The following is a 24222-nucleotide window of genomic DNA, read 5'->3' as shown; positions in this document are numbered from 1 at the left end:
CAACTCATTTAACGCCAACATGTCAAATCAGTGCTTAACTCGGAACATGTATTTTAAAAATAGGGTGTTATTTATAGTGTAAGTTTGGGTGTTCTGAGGTGAATAGGGGAGAGAGTAATTTCCAATCCCAGTGGATGCAGTAAGGCTCTGGCTGTTGGTCAGATGTGACGTTTCAGAAACCCTGCTATACATTCACCTCCGCTAACCCGATCCAGATCTTGATTCGACCCAAGTTCTTTCCATGTAAGGATCGACTGAGGTGTGACATCGTTTTCCACGATAGAGCAAGGGAGGAGAGAGATAGAGAAGGAGAGGGGGGTGAGGGGGGGGGGGGGGGGGGCAGTGTTGGCATTAATGATTTAACAGTTGTCAGAGTTAATTAATTGACGGTTGCAAGCTGAATTCATAACCCAGCGGGAGGGTGGGTGATACTTCACCACATACATAAAAGCATATACTGTATATGACTTCACATGTAGGGAGAGAAGCTTGTGATGGGGCTTACTAAGCAATGGCTCATTTCAATGTGTTAGATGAACACAAAATACCGTAAAATAGTTACATATTATGTAAAAAAAAAAAGTTTATATATATTACAGTTATATAAACACACTATATAAAGGTAGTATTGGGGAGTAGTTCCACTACATATATTAGTTTAAGTACATTTTGCTGTAGCTGGTAGTGGTAGTTAAACTAAACTACAATCTTAGTAGTGTTTTCAGTAGTTAACTACTTTTTTTGCCATGTAGTGGTGTAGCTAACTACTGTCTAAAAAAGAAAGTAAAAAAAATCTGAGCAAATAAAAAGGAATTTCATTATTATTCCAGCCCTTTGACTTCAAATTACCCTACCTCTCTCTTGACTCAACAGTCTTGTTATTCATTTAACTCAGTTGCACGCCTTCTTCTGTAACACAAACTGTTTTGTATGAGTTGCAGTACAGTATGGACCATGACCAAAACATCACAGAAACATTGTGGCCATACTTAAGCACATTTATGAAACTAACCAATTCCCCCGAAAAGACTTACAGTGGTGGAAATAAGCATTCAACATATTTCTATTGCAGCTAGTCATACTGCAAAGGAGACTCTCAATTGGTTCAAGGGGGAGAAAATAAAGGTGTTGGACAGGCCCAGTCAATTGCCAGACTTAAATCCAATAGAAAGATTGTGGAAGGAACTGAAGATTCTGAGAGATTCACCGGCGGGTCCCCCCGGAATCTTCCAGATTTATGGGCCAGAATCCCACCTATTTTTTGTACAGGAAGCGTCTTGAAGCTGTCATTGGAAACAAAAGCTTCTCCACCAAGAATTAAATTAATTTCATTTAGCATGTTCAATACGTCTTTCATGTGTCATTCTCCTTTATTGCACATCATTTTTTTTAGGAATTGAAGGGTTACAATCAGCTTCTTCAGCTGTGTAGTTTTATTGAGTTAATACCCATGCCTGGTCTAAATGTCAGATTTTATTTAAAAGCGCCTTTCTCAAACTCAAGGACACTGTACAGAGAAAAAGAAGAGAAGCAGGACAATAAAAATAAAATAAAAAATAAAAATAAAAAGGCAGCTCTGGGGGACAGTGTTAAGGCCGATTTAAAGTTCTGCGTAAAGTCGACACCGTAGGCTACGGGTAAGCTTACGTAGTCCCGCGTGACCGTGCGTAGCCTTGACGCGCTCCTCTCAAAAAATCTAAGTACGCGTCAGAGCGTACGCGTACGCGTCAGCTCTGTGATTGGTCCGCTTGGTAGCACATGATTCCGACAAGATTCCGACTCTCGTCGGCCAAAATGCGGAAGCCATGATAGAAATGTCATTTACTTTTTCTGTAATTACTTATTAATAAAGATTTGAAAAATTATGATAACCATCGTATTATCTTAGTTTAATGTCATTTCAATGCATCATAGAACTTTTATTTACAACAAGCATAACAACAAAAAGATCGCTATTATGCCGCTTTGAGCTTTGAGCTCCGTTGACTTCCTAACCGGAAGAGGCACAGCACAGGGGCATAGAAAACACACTGCCACCTAGCGATGTGACGGTGTAATTGCAGCGCGGCCTACGCAGAAGTGTAAAGTGCGAGAGCCCTTACGTAGGGAACGTAAGCTACGCACGTAAATTCGACGCAGAACTTTAAATCGGCCTTAAGTCAGGACCCATGCCATGCTGTTCGAGTCTGAACAGTCTAGAGTCTGGTCGTGAATGTGTTGAGAGTATCCAAGCATCGGATGACTGGTGGAAGGGTGTTCCACAGCTTGGTGCAGCTACAGAAAAGGCACGGTCACCAAGTGTGCGACGCCTAGTGTGGGGTATGAAGAGGAGATCAGCATCGGAGACCATGTGCAGGGGTGTAGGGTTGGAGTAGGTCAGTGAGGTAGGCAGGGGCCAGGCCATGGAGTGCCTTAAAGATGAGGAGGAGGATCTTGAAAGATATTCTGTGTTTTATGGGAAGCCAGTGAAGTTGTTGCAGGCTGGGGCTGATGTGCTCCCAGGATTTAGTGCAGGTGAGGATCCTGGCAGTTGGGTGCAATAACCATGAGTTCCGTTTTATTGCTGAGTTTGAGTAGGTTGGTGGTCATCCATTCTTTGATTTCATGGAGGCAGGAGATGAGGGAGGGGGAGGGAGGGTGGCAGAGGGTTTGGTGTGGAGGTAGAGCTGGGTGTCGTCAGCATATGTGTGGAATTTGAGGCTGTGTTTCCGAATGATTTCGCCAAGTGGGAGGAGGTAGATGGTGAACAGTAGTGGGCCAAGAACGGAGCCCTGAGGGACGCCTTGTCTCACTGGTGCTGGGGCGGATCTGTGCCCCCCCAAGGGACACATACGGCCACCTGTTGGACAGGTATGATTTGAACCAAGCCAGGGGTGTTCCAGTGATGCTGAGGGTCGGGAGGTATGTTGACATTGCCATCATCTGAATGAATGAATGGACTTTATTGTCATTGCTACAGTACAGGTACCAAACAACGACATTTAGGAGGGGTGGCTCCCCTGGTGTTAGGAAAGGGAAAAAAAAACACTTTTCGAAAAAAAAATCACAAGAAGGTAAGGAGCTGGTTTACATAAATAAAGGCTATGTACACAATCCACTGTACTATACTGTACAGATAGTCAACTAGGGTTGTCATATTGCACAATAGTATTTTTTCACGTTATTTAAAGTGTCACAGTTTGCAGGCTTGAAATGTACATGTTTGTGCCTCAGCACTACACCTGATTTTGCAGCCAAGAGGACCATCATTGACCACCTTGACCAGAGCTGTAGGATTGTGGTGGTTCAAACAGTTGGTAGTGTTACATGGTTCTGGAGTTGAGAGGCAACTGCACGTTCTAGAATCTTGCTGAGAAAGGGGAGTTTGGAGAAGGGTTTGAAATGACTGATGTTGTCTGGGTCCAGGCCCTGCTTCTTTAAGATAGGTGTGACAGCAGCCAGTTTCAGTGCAGTGGGGACAGAGCCAGTTACGATAGATGATTTGATGATATCGACCATGAGGGAGCAGAGGACAGGCAGGCTAGCCTTGCCCAGTGAAGTGTGCATGGTGTCCAAGGAGCAGGTGGATGGGTGGGAGCCAGAGACCAGTGTCATGATACAGTCCATTTCCAAAGGGGAGAAGGCAGAGAGGGAACAGGGAGGTGGGGGTGGAGGAACAGTTGTGTCAGTCGGAGGGATAGATGAAGAATGAGGGGGGCTTGAGCTACTGAGAGATGCCATCATTCTTACTTTTAAAGTAATCAATGAATCTGTTGCAGAGATCAGAGGAGTTGTGTGGGGGCTGGAGGAGTCTATTAATGGTGGAGAAGAGAGCTTTAGGACTTCCTTGACCGGTGGATATCAGATTTGAATAATAGGAGGATTTTGCTTGTGTGAGGGTAGATCTATAGGTTGTAATATGTGACAGGGTTTCATTAAAAGGTCCCCATCTCGGCAGTTGTGAAACCTCACAATCGAGCCAAACAAGTCTTGTTGTGAGTGAATGTGTTTTCCGGTTTTTGGCATAGGACGACTAACGAAGCGATGAAGAACCCACTCGATATCATATCCAACAGTTTTACATTCACTAAATACCTACATTTAGTTAGCAAAGTCGGGTGGGGGGTATTATTCGTATTAGTGTGGCAGTGTGTGTAGCCAAGCTAAATGTATGCAGCTGTATGTAAGGAGCCATGTGTGTGCGTCTGGACCTGTTGACAAATTTACAAGATGGAGGCTGCTCTCGCTAATGCTATCAACAGAATTTCAAAAGCAGGCAGAAATATCGACAGTGGGCAATTAATGAACTCCTTCATACTGGACTATACATAACGGGAACTCCGAACTCCGAATCTGACGATGACAGATGACAACGGAATTTCAGACATTGATCGTCATCTGCAGACAGACCTTCTGCTGTGTTCTTGGGTAAGTTTTAGTGAGTTACATGTGTTGTTTACTAGGATTTTGTATTGTTTACTTAGGATAGCCAAACAGTTATTTGATGTTTTGTGAGTAAGGTAGATAGCGCCGTTGTTAGCATCAGTTATCAGACCACTGAAACTGCTCACCACAATTATGCCACCCCTCTCCAAAACTAATGAGATGGTGGGAGGAAGAAATACGTTGTCAAAGATAAAACATAATGAATAAATACATTTGTTGCAGACCTACTAACATGTAACATACTGTACAGTATGTTTCATGCACCATTTTAGTGTGTTTGTGTGTACCAGCTAGCCAAACAAGTGTTAGCTTGTTAGCTAGCTAGCTAGCTTTGTTAGAGATGTAATAGATTATAGAAAAAGTAAATGCTTTTGTAATGAACGGTAATGTTATGTGGAATCAAAAATAATGATTAATTCATTGATATGTAGATTTGCTGTAATAATAATAGTAATAATACTGTGAATTGAAATGAGTTCACTAGCCAACTTCTGTAATACAGTACACTGAGTCTATGGAAAACCTACACTAGCAGTGTGTCCACACCTCTGACCTGAAATTTGTGTTACAGAATGAGGAGGTGAAAGGTTCTGAGAGATGAGACCTTGATGAGTCACCAGCACTTCAGGTATTTGTCATTGTCATTGTATAAGCAATTCTATTTTATGAAGATAGTAGTAGGCTATTTTGTAAAAGTGGTGTTGGTAACAGTGGGCAATCATTTTAAATGTACTGTCTTCTTTTTTTATTACAGCTTTGATGCCCAGATGGGATGGGAAGGAACTACACCGAAGTCCCACTAGATGCTTAATGGACTATAATGATAAATGCATACACACAGACACAACATTATACTTTTTTAACCATTCTATTATTGTGTTGCTCAATTGTATCTTGCCTAATTTCCATTGCCATGAATTTTACTCTCTTGTACTTGTAATGGGACGTAATAAACTTTTGGCACACATGGCAATAAAAAATCATGAATCTTGAATTATTACTATTATTATTATTATTTAGCTATTTAAATGTGTCAGCCCTGCAATTTTGCTTCCTGAGGGTTAGCTGACAACCCCACTGACAGATGACAGGTAGGAAATGACAGGTAGTGTAATGGGGGAGTGGTTGTCTTGAGGGTGTGGTTGTCTTGAGGGAGTGATTAGGGTGGAGTTAACCAGCTATTGTTCCCACCCATTACCTCTGTGAAAAACGTCTCTGAAGACTTCAAAGTCTGGATATCTCAGTACGGTGGTTCAGGGGGTATCACCATTAAAATATCCATGACTTCTTCAACTTATTTCAGATTTCAATGTATGACACATCATTTTAAAGCTTACAATCTACCCTTTCATAATCTGGAAAAAACAGAAAAATGTTTTTGCCCTACTTGGGGACTTTTTAACCATGCCCTGTCACATATGTTCTAAGTAGGCCTGGGTATGAACGGTCAGACCAGGGGCCTCATTCATAACGGGTGCTTACCCGTGTCGTACGTAGAAAACCACGTCAACGTAGTGATTTATACAATTTCAACGTGAGTCAATTTGATCGTGGAAACGATCGTAGCTCGACGTCGAGTATTCAACTTGCTTACGCACATTACCTACTGGTTATGCGGAGTTATTACAGGCATGTGAGCCGCACTGCCTAGTGTAATTCATGCAAGTGGCTCGTAATAAAATTAACGATGTTGTTATCAGCCGAGAAAATGAGTTTAATTCAAGATTTAAAAGGAACTGATGTTTCTGATTGTATTTTAGTCTTCCTTTATATCCCTCCGGAGCTGTCTATCTCCCCTTCAACATGCCTAGTGCGTTCCACAACGGACCTTGCCCGGCCAAGCTCTAAATTATACTGGATTTTCTCCGGTGTCAGGGAGTGAGCAGCCATATAAGAATAAGACCACCTGATAAGAATAAGACCATTATATTATTACAGTATAAGCAGCACTCGAGTTGAGGGGGGATGGCATCCCCCCTGAAATAAAAACAGTCAAAATCACCCCCCTCTTTCCATACTTAATGTCATTTTATCAATGAACGTGGTATTACTGCTATTTCAAGGTGCGAGGGGGCACGCACACATGCAATGACAGTTACTGACACTGAAGTCACTGGCGAGGGGATGCTAAAATTGTCCTCTTATAAAATCCACCACCTCCCCTGATTTTCTTTTACAACTTGAGTAGAGTATAAGCATGTGCCTGTGTGCCTGGTTAGTTGTCATCATGATCAAACGTTACAAATGCAACTTACAGAGAAGCCACCCTTCTCTGCCCTCTCCCACTTCCAGACGAACGCCTACCCTATATTATAGCACTTGTCTTAATTCAGCCGCTATAATTCAGCCTCTATCACAGGGTGTTAATACAAACCTCATTCACCTGCGTTCATTTTTACCTGCGTTGGTATTTATAGAAGGAAGCACGTATGCAACTTTAAACCATCTCAGCCCGTTTTATAAATAATGCTTACGTCCGTTTAGAAAACTGTGCTTACGTGAAAGTCAAAGATGACGTTCAAGTACTTCTTTATGAATGAGGCCCCTGTTCTCTTGCAAAGTCTGTCCAACTGGCGACCCCAAGCTCAGTTGTCCAGGGTGGCAGATACGGTTTTGTTGTAGGAGGTCACCATCTCGGTGGGAGAATACAATTGAGGGACAGGGGTGAGATGGGAATTAAGGATATTAGTGGGGTCAGTGGGGCTGATCATTTTAATATTCCTGTACGTCCTGGTGCGCTGCAGGCGGCCAGGGGTGGAGGGCACCGGAATAGAGAATTGGATGGCGAGGTGGTCAGCGATGTGGAGATTGACGCTACAGAAGTTGGTGGGGGTGATGGACTCACTAGGTACACACTAGGTCAAGTGTATGGCCTTAATTGTGGGTGGGGAAGTTAACGTGCTGGGTGAGGCTGAGGCAGTCTAGCAGAGACAGGAACTCATTGGAGAGGGTGTCATTGGTGTCTACATGAATGTTGAAGTCCCAGAGGAGGCGGATGGAAGAGGTGCATGAGCTGATGGAGGTAAGTAGATCAGACAGTTCTGGGATACATCTGTGTCTGGGGGGGCGGCAGTCGATGGTTAGCACAGGGTAGGGGCCAACCATTCTAAAAGCAAGGCATTCAAAAGATGTCACAGCAGGGAAGGGGACTGCCTTTACCTTAAAACAGGCACGATGGAGAACAGCAAGCCCCCCACCCCGGCCCACAGCACAGGGCTGTTGCAGGTAAGTGTAGCCAGGTGGAATGGCCTAGTTGAGAGTCAGAAACTTGTGTTGGAGCCAGGTTTCAGTAAGGCACTAGGAAGTCGAGTTCATTATCCAGAATGATATCATTGATGCAATGTGACTTGTTGTTATGGGAACATGTATTGAGGAGGGCAAACCTAGCCATTTGAGGAGAGGGAGAGATGGAGAGCCTACTGCTAGTGTCAGCCATTCGGAGGTGTTTGAGGTAAGTTAGCGCCAGGACCACTGTATTTATAACGGCATCGAGAGGTAGACCAGAGATCCCCTAGCTGATGGTTTATTGATCTCTCATGTTGCCTGTTTCCAATGATAACTGGGATGAAATTAGACTGAGGACGGACTAACCGACTGGCAGAGTTTAGGGAGGGTTTGTTTGGTAGTCCAGGCCCGCTGTAGTGACCAAGACAGATGGAAGTAGCCATACAAGGTAACTGATTTAATTGATCTTGTTCGATTGGCATGGGTGCTGTGATTACGTTGTGGGGGCGTGGACTTTCTCAGTCAGCTATGACAGTGTTTTGGATGGCAAGTTCATTTGCAGAGAGGAAGTGTGCACCAGTGTGGTTGGTAGTCCATCTCTCTTATAGTACTCACTGCAGTTCCAGAAGAGGTCAAAGTTGTCCCTAAAGAGGATTCCAAGGGTTGTGCACTCTGCCTTGAGCCAGTTGTGAAGACAGAGAAGCCTGGTAAAGCGACCATAGCCACGTCCCAAAGTTGGGATTGGACCAGACACTAGGATCCATTTACCTGTGGACAGAAGTGTCACCAGGAGCTGTCTGAAATCATTTTCAGACTGCTGTTTGCTGGTGTCATTTGATGAGACTGGTGTACCCCGGGTGGAGTTGTAGTGCTGTGGGTAGCTGTTCCAGGATGTCTGACACACAGGCTCCAGGAAAACAGTAGGTGTGGCCCCTCCTCCTCACTCTGATGACAATGACAATGACAATGGGGGAGGGTGGTCAGGCTGAGATGAACCAGGTGGATTGCGGGATCTGTGGGATCTGCTGGACCGGGGTGCTGGGATCTGGTTGTGAATGAGGCGGAAGTAAAATGGAGCGTCCGAGCAGGCGAGTGTTGTGGCGAGGCAGCGACGTCTGACTTGCGATGGGATATCCCTGCTGGCTCAGAATCAAGGAAACATCCGGTAGCCCGGTAGCCATGCTATGGTTGACTCTGGCTAGCCTAGCAAGCTCACTATCTTAGTTAAATAATAATAATAAATAAATATCAGCATCATTTAGAGCGAAATGGGAAATGTTAGCTAATGGAATAAGGGAGCTTTCAAGATTAGGATCAGAGTTGGTAGTCCTAGATTATCTATAATTCCTAAATGGAGTAGAAATATGCATGAACATTTATCTGTGATTTAATGCATTGTCGGAATACATGGAATAAGAAGCTATCTTATGAAATATTTGTTATAAGAATAACTAGTACATCACAAGAGGTGTACTACAGGCCTATGGTTGCCATGGTTGCAACCCTGTCTAGTTTACTGCCAACTGGCCCAGAAGATCACCGGCGCCCCCCTCCCCTCTCTGGAAGAGCTGTACAACACACGCTGCCTCAGGAAGGCCTCCAAGATCTCCAGGGACCCATCCCACCCTGGGAACGAACACTTTGTTCGGCTGCGCTCAGGCAGGCGGTTCAGGACCATGTTCGCACGGACAAACAGACTGAAGCTCAGCTTCTACCCTAGGGCCATTCAGGCCCTGAACACAGCAAAGACCTAGGTTCTGGGCCCTGGACAATCTAGACAATTTGATGGCAGCTACTAGATTGTAAACATAAGTGCAATATTGAAACACAACTGTGAACATTCTAAACCTGCTAACTGCGACACTTTAATGAATGTGCAACAAATACTATGTGCAATATGACAACCCGTGTGTACATAAGGTTCAGATATAGGAAAAGTTAGGATATTTATAGCATAGCATAGAGTACAGCACAGTGTTTTATTGTATAGTATAGTAGTATAGTATAGTAGATAGTGTACATAGCCTTTATTTATGTAAACCAGCTCTTTTTCCCTCTTTTACTTACCCATGGCTCTCTTGTTTTTAGTCTTTTTTCCAAGCACCAGGGGAGCCCCCCCTCCTAAATTTCATTGTATGTACTTTATTGTATTAATGACAATAAAGACCATTCATTCATTCATTCATTCATTCATTCATCATTCATTCATTCATTATAACTGCATACCATTATACTGTATGGAGTCTTAACATATCAGGTATATATGTTACGGTACATGTGGGAACACGGTACATGTGGGAAAACTAGGGTTAGGGTTAGGTGCTAGGGTGCTACGGTTAGGGTTAGGGTTAGGGTTAGGATTAGGGTTAGGGTTAGACATGCCAGCATGTACCAAGTCGACGTAGCACCTAACCCTAACCCTAGTTTTCCCACATGTACCGTATTCCCACATGTACCGTAACATATACACTGTACCGTCCTCAAGTTCAAAGGGCACTATTCTATTTTAGAATTGGTATATAGATATATGGAAAACATTTTTAAAATGATTATGATCATTATTTGTCTGTGTTTGAAATGTGTCCTTTTTATTATCAGAGGATACATCCATCACAATCTGAGGAAATGGATACATTGCAGCAAGATTACCACAAAAGACCAAGACATTGTTTTGTTCTACAAATACTTATTCTTTAAATTCAACACAGGTCTGTGTGTCACATGTGAGCAGCATTTCAGTGTCAGATAAGGACAACATTTGTCTTTGTTTTACAAAGTGTTTCAACAATTTGGCTCTTTGTCTAATAAATGACACATCCTGTTAACATTCAACTCCAGAGTTATCTGTTCTGGCAGTCACATTTCTTAATTTTGTATAATTTCATGAAGTAGTTTCGATATATTCAACTACCTTTTTTCAAAGTAGCTTTAGTTTGACAAACTACATTTCTTTGGTGTAGTTTAACTTTGTAATTGTCAATTGTAAGGTCACTGGTAATTTGGTTAACTACATTTTCTGAGTAGCTTCTCCAAAGTGAGGCACTTTAACATTGAATGAAATGAACAAAAATGCTGCTTAAAGACCCAGCACAGAGAAACACATGATGTCCAACATTTTGGGTTGACTTCGAGCATCACAAGATCAAATTAGTTCAAAGTAACTCAGAAAAAATAAATAGCACCCAACTCCAAACAGAAAAGCTTCATAAATCAACAGAGACAGGCTGCTAATGAATTGGAAAATATTTTAGCCAAAATTAAATTCAGCTGGCATACAAAATAATGTGAGGCACATTCCCTGTCAGTCTGCTGGCTTGGGAAATTGTGGTCATCACAAAAGCAACTTTTCGTTTCTTTCTGACCGTTGTAGTGACAATTGTAGTGAGTAACCTAACGTTAACCTAAATGATTTGATGTGGAAATCAAGGTCGGCATGCAGGGCCTCTAACAAAGAAAGTAAACAGGTCAGAGGACTCCAATAGCAACATTAAACAAATACAAATAATATAAGAAGGCATCAAATCATGTCTGTGTCATTTTAAAATGTCATTTAACATACATACGGTATTCTTCAAGAAAACACAGCAATTGATACTTATTTACATAACTCTATCAATCTTACAATGAATGTCACCCCTAGCAACAGCATGTCGAGGTAAGTGTAACACAGAGCAATAATGCAACATACAAACCTTTTCTTTTAAACAGTCAAAAGAAAAAAAAATATGATAAAAAAAGATAAAAGAAAACATTTTGATAAAAGAGCTTTGAGTCCCCCTGCCATTCTTTCACACAATTGTACCCTGAGTGACTCTGCATGTGTGTGTGTGTGTGTGTGTGTGTGTGTGTGTGTGTGTGTGTGTGTGCGTGTGTGTGCGTGTGTGTGTGTGTGTGTGTGTGTGTGTGTGTGTGTGTGTGTGTGTGTTCGACAGAGAGCAAGGCTTTAATTTGCTAGCGGAATGGGTCAACTAGTTGGAGAGAGCGGGGTCAGATCTGCAACAGAAAACAAAAGAAACTGGAATTAACACTCAACGTTGTCCTACAATGTGCTTTAGTTTATTTATTACATTATCCACAAATTACCAGCAAATTACTTGTCATGTTTTTCCCATTAAGAATGACACTTTTTGGGGGGATTTGAAATGAAACAAATACTATGAAGTTGAAGTAGATATTCAGATATTCAGAAATTACAACCCTTTTTATACACCCTATTTCAGGGAGCCTGTAGTACTGTAAAATAGGCTTGACAGGTGTTTCTGTATAGTCAGGTGTGTTCCATCAAATAAGAAAAGAGCTAAATAGAAGTCTAACCATGGTGGCATTCCTGAACAGTTTTGTTCCTCTCCATTTGCTCAGTTTGTAATGACAACCTGGTCCACACAGTGTATGTATTCATTCAGAAATCAGACAAACTATTATACCTGCAGATGGACTCAATTCAAGTTAGAGTGACTTGATGAAGACATTTTTGCATTTCACCTAATTTTAAGTAGTATTTTATGTGCCAGTTACATTTTATATTTGGTTCAAGCTTATTCCCTTTTGAAAAGGAGTATTGTAATTTATTAAAATGTTACTAGGCATACATGCCTAGTTTTCTTAAGAAGATTTGTTTATTTTATCAGTCAGTTTTAGATTTGTTTTCCAAGTTACATCTGTCACTACCAACTCAGCAAATTATTTTATAATTTCCTCTTGATCCTGACAAACTCCCCAGTGCTATGCTGGTGACAAACATACCTATACGATGATGCAGCTACCACTATGCTTCACAGGAGGGATGGTGCAGAACTGCATTGCATGTGCTGGATTTGCACTAAACATAATGCTTTGTAGTAAAACCAAATAAACACATTTCCAGCCACTTCCTTTGCTGTATCACTTGAATTCCTTGTTGCAAATACAATTATGGATGTGAAATAGATTTTTTTTTTTTCATTAAGGGATTTCTCTCTTTGGCCACTCATATTGAATTTTGGAGAGTGACTGAAATTATGTTTGATTGACTGTGCTTCCTCTCATTCAACTTGTTTGATGTTTGTCTAAAAGTCTAACCATGGTGGCATTCCTGAAAAGTTTTGTTCCTCTCCATTTGCTCAATTTGTAATGACAACCTGGTCCACACAGTGTATGTATTCATTCCGAAATCACACAAACTATTATACCTGCAGATGGACTCAATTCAAGTTAGAGTGACTTGATGAAGACATTTTTGCATTTCACCTAATTTTAAGTGTCATGGCAAAAGTGGGGACTAGTTATTGCACATTTAAAATGTTAATTAATTAGTAATAAAAAAATCGATTTTGACATTATGGGGTATTTTGTTTAGATTAGAGACAAAAAACATAAATTACATTTATTGTAAAACTATTGTAAAGGTCGCAACACAACAAAATGTGGAAAAAGTCCAGGGGGTGAGTACCTACTGAATGAAGGCTCTGTAATACTGTATTCGGTTGTTAAGTCTGACGTTACGCGTGACGTTTAGCAATTTCCGGGTCCAAACCAAAAATTCCCCGCACCAGAGTACCAGTGTACTAAAGCGGTAGAATGACAGTTCAATTGTTTTTTAGACTCGGATCTATTCATACAACAAGGGACACAGCACTTTCCTGTTTTTCTCATATTGTCAGCGTCTTTGAGCCTCGGAAAAGCGCTATACAAATATAATTAATTATTATTATTACTGAGGCATTTCGAAGAGATGTCAAATATTTCTAAATCAAACATACAGTAGCCTGGATTCTAATACTGGACGTGTCATTGCTGTGGCAGGTCTCAGAGTTAGGTGGCAACTGTACCTCTGAACGTGGGTGGAGGACGTGTTGCCTTGATCAAGCTACTCTGAGAGAGAGCCTCTACCATCCAGCAGAGGGTATTAGAGCAGTACTCCAACTGTGAAACAGAGAGAGAGGGAGGGAGAGAGAGAGAGAGAGAGAGAGAGAGAGAGAGAGAGACGGAGAGAAAGAGCGGTGAGTGACCATGACGGATGGTGTTTGCCCAGTGCTGAGCAGGCAGACGCGACAGCTGCAGTCCAAATGCAGAGAGAGAACGCACACACCAATCCCCTACGCACACACACTTATACCCACACACACACACACACACTTATACCCACACACATATAAATATACACTCACCGAACACTTCATTAGGAACACCTGGACACCTTCTCATTCATTCAAGGTGGTGTGTGGGGGATGTATTCTTGGCACACTTTGGGCTTGTTAATACCAATCAATCGTCGCTTGAATGCCACAGCCTATTTGTGACACGTTCTAATGCTTTGGTCCATCGGGATCTGGCGTAATGATCAGACTTTTCCTTCGAAAAATGTGAGTACATTTCCGTGTTGTTGAAAATCAATGACACATCGCTAGTCAACTAACACAGCTTGTGTTTTGTGAGCCTGCTAACAATGTAAAGTAGTGTTATAATTAACTAAGTAGAAGTGGGGATTACTCACCGAATCCATTGCTTTGCAATATTTTGGCTTGACTAATGAGTCGTGATTCTCAACAGCGTTGAAACGTAGTTCCGTGTTTCAAAAGAAAAGTCTGAACATTTAGACTTTGCCAAAAAAGTTGCTGAAAAAGTCTCATCAAACTGGTTTCATGAACATGACAATGAGTTCAGTGTTCTTCAGTGGCCTTCCCAGTCACCGGATCTGAATCTAATAGAACACCTTTGGGATGTGATAGAACAGGAGAATCCCAGCTTGAAAGTGCACCTGAAAAATCTGGAAATAAGGAATTGCGTGAGGCAATCACGTCATCATGGACCGGAATCTCAAAGGAATGTTTCCAAAATCTTGTGGAATCAATGCCACAAAGAATTGAGGGATGTTTTGAGAGCAACGGGAGGCCCTACCTACTCAGTATTAGTATAGTGTTCCTAATAAAGTGTTCGGTGTGTGTATATATATATTATTACACACATACGCACACAGAGCTAGGGGTCAGTGGAGCATGAGGCACATGCGTCATCGCCACAAGGGCACAACAAGGTGGGTGTACGGCGGGCCTTACTGACCTCTGTCTCCAGCATTCTCAGCCTGCGGTCATGATCGTGGATCTCCCCCATCTGTTTCAGGACAGTGTCCACCCTACGGAAAAAACCCAACAACCCAACCAAGCTGTCACCAAGCTGTCACTCATGCAACTCTTGTTCAACTTAGGGTTCATAATTCCAGTTCATCATAGATCTAAAACTCTATACCGTCGGGACACATATAATCATATTATTATGTCTTATTATTATGTTATTCAAGCAATAAAGACAACACATACAAGGGTGTGCTACTGTGTATCGTGGATATCGGAATCAGTCTGATGAGGTAAAGTAGATATGAGGTTAAAGTAGATATGAGATTAAAGTAGATATGAGGTTAAAGTAGATGTGAGAAAGGGATGTCCCGATCCCATTTTTTCACTACCGATACCGATACCTGGGCTTCAGGTATCTGCGATACCGATACCGATCCGATATTTGTATTTATTGTTTTACTCCTGAATAATAACAAATACTTCCCCAGTATAGTCCACAACAACAGTTGGCTATTAAAGACAGTACTACAGTACTCTGCAGTACTCAGTGACCAACTGGTTTACAGTTAAAACAATTTAAACAGCAGCATTCAGCATTGTAGAAAAAATAGAGTTACTGTCTGATTTCTAGTTTTGGTGCCTTCAGGTTTGTATTCTATTTATCTTCTCTTACAAATGGAAAATCAATTATAGGACCCTTTTAAAAAGTGTAGCCTAGAGACGCCCGCTGGTGAGACCAGAAACCAGTCGCAGAATCGAAGGGGTGTCAACAATATCTGGTTTTCGTTTTTTTTCATAACAGGCAACTTGAAGTTTTAAAGTACCGAGTCGATATAATAAAAAACAGTTTAACGATCACTAAATACTTATAATCTGTAGGTTGGATTAACTGTTCTCGTTTGCTGCAGGCTACCGGCAGGGCTGGACTGAGACAAAAATTAGGCCCTGGCATTTTTGGCCCAGACAGGCCCACCCCAATCGGTCGGACCACACCCACCAGCACAAAAATACTTGCCTTATATACTCGTCTTATATACTGTGCTGTACAGTCATATGACAAACTGTAGTATTCCCCCAAACCACTACAAAGACGACGACATACAGTAAGCAATGGTACCAGTGCAAGTAGACCAGTGTACTCAGTGATCAGATTCCAGAGCGAATTTACGAACGCAGCCTTGTTGTTCTAGATTTTTTTTCCATTATCAACCTATCATTGCGCTTTAGAGTAAAACAAAGCACGCAACTGTCGCGTCTATCTATTCATGGCAACTCTACATTGTGATTTACAAGGGATATTAACTAATATTAAGTAATATTATTACTTGGTTACATTTTGCAATTGATCGGCGGTACACATGCGTGCCGAACCGTGGGGGGCGATCCGTTACACCCCTACACAGCTACCTATATTTTCCTTACCGGGTCAACGGTTACAGGCTGACTCGGCCCCGCTTCTTCTGTATCCTCTCTATCCTCTGTATCTGTACCCTGCTCCCGCTCCTCCCTGCTAACCTCCTCTTCAACCCTAACCCTAACCCTAAACCTCTGTATCTGTACCCTGCTCCCGCTCCTCCCTGCCAGCCTCCTCTTCAACCTGTTGCTGTTGCTGCTGTGGTAAACTTGAGGGTGCAGCAAACATGTCCCTAATGTTTACACATTTGGCAGCATCTGCCTCGAGTTTCTTCTTGTTTTTCTCCCTAACTTTTTCCCAGCCTCCCTTCCGTTTTAGTGTGCTTTTGCGCTCCATCTCTCTCAGTATCTATCTAGTAACTATCCAGGCTAACAAAATTTATTTTGCCGGCCGGCTCGGCCCAAAACTACAGCGAAACTGAGACGGAGGTCTGGTGCTGCGTGCGTGACCCCTCCCCCCCCCTTCTCTCTGTTGATTGGGCCAGCCCAGTGTCTGTATAGAAAATTGGCCAATGGGCCGCTGTCCCAGATTTATGGGCCGTTCAATGGCAGCTTTCGATTTATGGGCCGTTCGATGGTAGCTTTCGGCCGGGCCAGCTGGTAAAATAAAAATAAAACGTTTTTTTTTTTTTGCCGGTCGGCTCGGCCCAAAACTACCGCGGCCCACCGGGCAAATGCCCGGTATGCCAGATGGCCAGTCCAGCCCTGGCTACCGGTAAGTGATAATGACTTGTAAACATGCTCTCGTTTTAGGACGTGTTCAAAAGCAAGGACTGTGTGTTCATCTACTTATGTGCTGGATGTGGCTAAGTGCTTAAACACTTTCTTTACAACCATAGCCACTAAATTAGTTAACAATCTACCACCCCACTCAGGGCGTTATGGTGTAGAGCACATCCGTGCGTTCTACAATAAACTGGGTGTACGCAAAGATGATTTTAAACTCTCCATGGTGTCAAACGATGAGGTGTTTAAAAAACTGGGCGCTCTACACTCAGAAAAGGCCACGGGCCATGACAATATTCCAGCCAGATTTCTAAAATCTTCGTCCCCCTTGACTTTAAAATAGCAAGGGTAACCCCACTGTATAAAAAAGGAAGCAAATTAGACCCAGGCAACTACCGACCTGTTTCTATTCTTAATTCCATCTCGAAACTTATGGAAAAAATAGTTTATGAACAGGTTGATAGGTACCTTACCGAAAAAAATCTGATGTATGAATTTCAATCAGGATTCACAACATCCCATTCCACTGACACATGCCTTCTCTATTTGAACGACCACATCAACCTTGAGGTGGACTCGGGCAAGTACTGCGGCATGGTCATGCTGGACCTCCAGAAGGCCTTCGACACAGTAAATCACCACATATTGTTAGATAAACTGAAAGCAATTGGGTTCGATAGAACATCGGTGAGCTGGATGCAATCCTACTTAGAGGGGAGGGAACAGGTGGTTAGTGTGAACGGAACACTGTCCCCCCCCCTCCCAGTGACCTGCGGCGTTCCACAAGGAAGCATATTGGGACCTTTACTGTTCCTAATATATGTGAATGACATGTCATCAGCATGTGATTGCAATTTGTTCCTGTTCGCGGATGACTCGGCTCTGCTGGTCTCTGACAGGGACATATTGCAGGTGGAAAAAGCGCTAAGCACTGAACTGAGTGGAATCTGCATCTGGCTAGCTGACAATAAACTATCAATACACCTAGGTAAAACTGAAACCATCCTATACGGATCCCCATCTAAACTCAGAAAGGCTGTAAATTACAATATAAAAGTGGGTAACATTACTATCACAAGAAAAGAGGATATTACATACCTGGGCTCCATCTTAGAGGCAAATCTTTCCGGAGATAAAATGGCAGCAAAAGTAATCAAAAAAGTTAACCATAGAACTAGATTCTTGTACAGGATATCCTCACTTGTCAGTAAAAACACACTGAGGACCCTATCAGGAGCTCTCATTCAATGTCACTTCGACTATGCCGTAACATCATGGTACTATAGAACCACAAAGGCCCTAAAAACAAGACTCCAGACAGCCCAAAATAAACTGGTTAGGCTTCTGCTAGGCCTCAACCCTAGGACACATCTAACCGCTGCTCATTTTTTGAGCCTTGATTGGCTACGAGTAGTTGACAGAGTGCAGCAGCTTGCACTGGGCCTGGTCTTCAAGATACGCTACACCACAAAGACACCCAAGTACCTGTCAACATACTTCCAAAAAGTGAACAACGTCCACACATACAATACCAGAGGAAGCTCCACGAACCACGTTCAACCGTGTTGCACCACAAACAAGGGGTTAAACTCGTTTGCAAACTATGCAGTAAAAATGTGGAACGCCCTTCCTATAATCTTAAAGGAGTGCAAAACACTGCCCACCTTCAAAACCACTCTCAAAAAACATTTACAGGAGGCTGCAATCCGTAACTGGACCCTCTAAATCAAAAATCAAATTAAAAGACTACACCCCCACCTGGACTACCCTCTATATATTCTTGTTGTTTTGTTGTTATGTCTCCCACCCCCCCCCCCCCCCCCCACCTGAAATACCCTCTGCACATACTAGTTGTTTTGTCCCACCCCCCTACCTGGTCTACACTCTGAGCAAACGCAATGTTATTATGTCGCCACCCCCCCCCTCCCCCCCGCCTAAATCTACTGGTGTTTTTGTACCCCCCCCCCCCACCATGACCACACACTGTACATACTTGTTGTTTTGTCCCCCCGCCCGAACTACCCATTGTACATATTATATGTCTGTCCCCCTGCCCGAACTACCCACTGTACATACTTTGTGTTTTGTCCCCCGCCCCCACCTGTGGTGTATGTCCCCACCTGTCCTACCCGCTGTACATACCTTATGTTTTGTTGTATTGTTCTTCCCATGTTGGATGTATGTTTATCTTTTTTTTTTTTTTTTTTATACTTTATTGCAGGACTTTACATTACATTTCATTACAAGTTCATTTCACACGCTTTACAAGTTTTCTTCACTTGTTTAAGTTCGTCCTGCATCATTTTTGTTTGTTTTTTTATTTTTTATAAAGAGAACAAGAAATAAAGAAAATAAAGAATAAAGACTAGAGAGAAAATATAGAAAAGAAAGAGAGAAATTATAGGGATAGAAATAGAAAAGTAAGAGACAAAGGGAGGGGGGGTGGGATCGGGGGGGGGGGGGGGTTCCTTCCTACTCATTCATTCGATCCATTTACTCCAGTTCATAGTGAATTGCTCTTCACGGCCTCCCACTTTGCAAGTAATTCTTTCCATTTCTTTTATCTCTTCAACAGTTTTTTTCCAATTATTAACAGATGGTGGGTTTAAGTCCAACCATTTACGTGTGATTTGCTTTAAAGCCGCGATACGTAGTATGGTGTACAAATATTTATCTCCCTCTCTGTATATATCTAATGGAATAAGACCGAGTATAATATTGACTGGATGTATAGGATTTTGTAAGGTAAATGTATTTTTTATTTTTACTTGAACTGCCTCCCAAAACCTTTTCAATTTAGGGCATGTATAGAAAATGTGTGTGTGATTGGCTTCTCGTTCCGTACATTTCCTCCAGCATTCTGCATTGCCTGTTGGCCTATATTTTGACAACATTTTCGGTGTTAGGAAGATCTTCATATTTATTTTCCAAGCAAATTCTTTCCAGAATTTTGATTGTGTTGTCTTAAATATTCTTTTGCATGCTTCTTTCCAATCGTCATCCGTAATTGTTATTGCTAATTCGTTTTCCCATTTTTCTTTAGTGTTATCTTCTTGTATCTTGATTTCTTGCATGATTTTGTAAATTTTTGAGATTTTTGTCTTTTCACTGTTTCTATTTTTGATCAGATATTCCATTAGTATATGTGATCTTTGTTCCTGTCTCCTCTGCTGTGTTATAAGGTAGCTTCTAATTTGTAAGTACTTAAAAAAATGGCTATTACTTATATTAAATTTATTAACTAAGGTTTCAAATGAGTCTATCATGTCATTTGTAACCATCTGTGAGTACACCTGTAGTCCCTTCCTAGCCCATTCTTCTAATATTTTGTCTGTTTTATTAGGTAAAAAGTCTGGGTCACTGGCTATCTCTCTCAAATAAATACATTTGTCATCACATTTATACATTTTACGAATAGTTTTCCAATTTTTGAGGGTATTTTCTATGCATCTGTTATTTCCACTATATTTTTGAATATCCTTTAGACTCAGAAAAGGTAGTGTTCCTATTGATATTGATATTGCTTGTTTTTCTATGTCTTTCCATTTGGTTTGAACCGAGTTATTCATCCATTTCATTATTGTATCTATTTGAGTTGCATGGAAATAGGACTTTAGATCAGGGAAATTAAACCCTCCTTTTTCTCTGGTTTGAGTTAGTATACTAAGTTTTTTCCGTTTACTTTTGTAGTTCCAAATGAAATTTGAGAGCATTGTATTCCATTTTTTGAAGCTACGCTGTGGAATGGGAACTGGTAATGTTTGAAATAAAAACAGAAACTGTGGGAGGATCATCATTTTGACGCTTTCCACTCTACTCATTAAGGATTCAGGTGTTATCTTCCATCTATTAAGATCTTCTCGTATTTTATTTTCAAGGGCTTGATAATTGTCGGTGTATAATGTTGTTATATCTCCAGTGAGATAGATTCCTAAATATTTGATTTTCTTTGCATCCCATTTCAACTTGTATTTTTCCTTAATTTCCAAATCTATCTGTTCTCCAATTGTTAATACCTCACACTTACTTTCATTTAGTTTATTACCAGAGTGTTTACTATATTCTGTAATTGCTTCCATTAGGCTTGGTAAGGATTGGGCTGGTGATGTTAAATAAACAACCACGTCATCTGCATATAATGCCAGTTTGTGCTGTTCCTCTTTTATCGTTATGCCTTTGATGGTATTATTTTTCCTTATACTTTCTGCTAGTCCTTCCATGCATATAGCAAATATAACTGCTGAGAGTGGGTCTCCTTGTCTTGTACCTTTATAGATTGGAAATCTTCTGGATATTGTGCCATTTACTTTTACTCTTGACACTGGATTTTTATACATTCCTTGAAGCCATTTGTTAAAATTCTCATGAAATCCAAAGCTTCTTACAATTTCAAACATGAATGGCCATAGCACTCTGTCAAATGCTTTTTCTGCATCCAGTGTTAAGAGTAGAAGGTTTGCACCATTGTTTTGTGCGTAGTCCATTATATTTAACGTCCTCCTTATATTATCTGACAACAGCCTACCTGGTATAAAACCACATTGGTCGCTGTCTATTATATCTGGCACGATGTCCTTTAACCTATTGGCAATAATGGCTGTTACTATTTTATGGTCCGTATTCAGTAGTGATATTGGCCTGTAAGACGAACATTCAGTAGCGTCCTTACCTTCTTTATGTATAACCGTTATTATAGATGAGTTCCAAGTAGTTGCCCAATTTCCCGTTTGTAATACAAACTTATATGCTTGTAAAAGTAGTGGTATCAATTGTTTTTGAAAAGTTTTATAAAATTCATTAGTATATCCGTCATCACCTGGTGTTTTCCCCATTTTAAGATTATTTATTTGTTGTTGTATTTCATTTACTGTGATGTCCTTAATGAGCTGTTCATTTTTTGATCTTGTTACTTGCTTTAAGTTTAACTTATGTAAGAAATCTTTCATTAGTCCCAGGTCAATGTTTCCTGTGTTTTTATAAAGGTTCTCATAATATTTTACGAATTCTTCAGCTATTTTATCCTTTTCCGTTATTGTTCCAGAGCCTTCTACAGTCTTCAATTTCGAAATGTGTGCTTTTTTAGTCTGTGTCTTAAGTCGATATGCTAGGAGTTTTAAAGACTTAGGTCCTCCATCGTAATATTTCTGTTTGGTGTATGTCATTAATTTCTCCACTTCCTCTGTACGGATTTTATCCAACTCCTTATACTTCTTTTTTAATTCATTTTTTACTATTATTTCATTTGTATTTTTTAATTTGTCTTCCAAGTGTTGTATTTGTTGTTCAAGTATTTTCTGTTTTTGTTGTGTTTGTCTTTTCTTCCATGCACAATATGATATTATCTGTCCTCGTAGTACCGCTTTAAGGCCCTCCCATATAATAGTTGGATTAGTATCTCCATTGTCATTTATCTCTACGTATTCTTTTATGGCTTTATTGATTTTTTCAACAAAGATCTTATCTTGGAGAAGTGAATTGTTTAATCTCCATATTTTTTCTCCTTGCTTTATATCCAAATGTATAGTTATAGATAACATAGCATGATCTGATAAATCCCTTGTGCCTATTGTGCATGTTTCAATCCTCTCTACGTCTTTTTTAAACATGAAGAAATAATCCAGTCTATTGGAAGTTGGAAATCGTCCAGAATAATATGTATATGTTTTTTTAGTTGGATTTAGCATCCTCCATATGTCTACTAATCCAAATTCTGACATTGCACTTCTTAAAATTGATGATGTTTTATCAGCTCTGTGTGGTTTATTATTTGAGGAATCTAGCCTAGAATTTATTGTAAGATTCATATCTCCTCCCATTAGGGTGATTCCTTTACATTTTGTCATTAACATTTCGATTATTTCTGACATGAATTCTGGGCCTAATTCCGGTGGATAGTATACATTTAAAAATGAGACAGTAATTGACTCTATTTTACCAATTACTAAAACAAACCTGCCCTCTTTATCGTATATATGTTGTTCTTCTTTAAATGGTATGTGTGGTTGTATAATTATAGCAACACCCCTCTTCTGTGTTCCATATGAACTGGAGTAAATTTGTCCCCTACTCAATTTGTCATGTTCTTTTTTTTTTAAATGGGTTTCTTGTAAGAAGAGGACATCTCCTCCAGCTCTCCTCAGCTGGAGGATAATCTTTTTCCTCTTAATTATGTTATTCAAGCCATTAACATTTAATGATATTATTTTCAACTTTTTCATATCTCCGTTTAAGGGCTTCATTTTAAATTAACATTGCGAGTATTTCATAAAGTAAGCATATTATCGGGACTAAGAAAACAGTAGGAGGGGGAAGGACAGTAATGAAAGGAGAAAGAGGGAAAGAGGAAGAGGAATAGAAACGAGAAGAAAAGAAAAGTAAAAAGAAAAAAAAGAAGAGCAAAAGACAAAAGAAAGAGAACATAAAACATTTAATACAAAAAACACATTCAGGGTAGTGAAAAAAAACATACAGGACAAACACAAAGAAGCAACATGTACAACACAAACACACAGACACACAGTATATTATGGTGTCAAGTAAGCACACCATATAAACACAAATTACTCTGAGAGGCTAATCCTCAGCACTCGGGGGAAACCTGGTTTTACATTAATTCGTATAACAGCTACAAAAGCTCAGATATGCCTACGTAGCGTTCCATCCTATCGGTGAACAAAGTAGTAGGCTGATAGTTCAGACACGTGATATAGCTACACAAGTGAACCGTAACAGAAAGAAACATAAACAGCAGGGCAACAGAGTCTCAGATAGCCTATGCTTCAAAGTCAATCAGACAAAGTCCCCGCAGCAGTAGGCTAAAAAATCAGTCTCAAAAGGTGGTCACACCGGCAGTCAGTAAACATAAAAAAAAAAAAAAAACATCGCTACAGGTGGCCACACCGGCAGTCAGTAAACATCCCAAAAAAAACATCGCTACAGGTGGCCACACCGGCAGTCAGTAAACATCCAAAAAGAACATCGCTACCGGTGATCCATAACCAGAAAATCATAAGAAGCAGGGCAACAGAGTCTCAGATAGGCTTCTCGTTCCATCCTGTCGATAAACAAAATCCACAATAGGCTAATAATTTAGTCTCAAATTAGAGCACACAGGCAGTCAATAAGCATCCAGAAAAAAAGTCGCCAGATTGAGGCATTTCATAATGGAAGAAGCAAGTCTATTGTGTACCAAACCAATTGTGGGCTATCTTAGAATACCTAAATTGTGTAAACATCCACAAAAAACATCGCTACAGGTGGCCACCCCGGCAGTCAGTAAACATCCAAAAAGAAAACATCGCTACAGGTGGCCACACCGGCAGTCAGTAAACATCCAAAAAGAAAACATCGCTACAGGTGGCCACACCGGCAGTCAGTAAAC

At 40.9% G+C, this 24222-nt stretch overlaps 1 protein-coding gene across 1 annotated transcript in view; it reads right to left on the bottom strand.

The window, feature by feature from the left end:
- Window positions 1-11614: 11614 nt before the first annotated feature.
- trpm4a (transient receptor potential cation channel, subfamily M, member 4a) overlaps window positions 11615-24222 on the bottom strand; it is a gene marked incomplete at both ends in the record, with an annotated part of 78148 nt that continues 65540 nt past the window's right edge. Inside the window, 3 exons of the mRNA XM_080523040.1 lie at window positions 11615-11643; window positions 13458-13551; window positions 14689-14761. Of these exons, the coding sequence (XP_080379166.1) occupies window positions 11615-11643; window positions 13458-13551; window positions 14689-14761 (196 nt within the window). The remainder of the gene's footprint in view (window positions 11644-13457; window positions 13552-14688; window positions 14762-24222) is intronic.

This window comes from Nansenia antarctica (assembly GCF_963989245.1).
Source record: "Nansenia antarctica genome assembly, chromosome: 2".
Classification (NCBI taxonomy): Eukaryota; Metazoa; Chordata; class Actinopteri; order Argentiniformes; family Microstomatidae; genus Nansenia; species Nansenia antarctica.
This window is presented reverse-complemented; position numbering and strand designations above follow the sequence as displayed.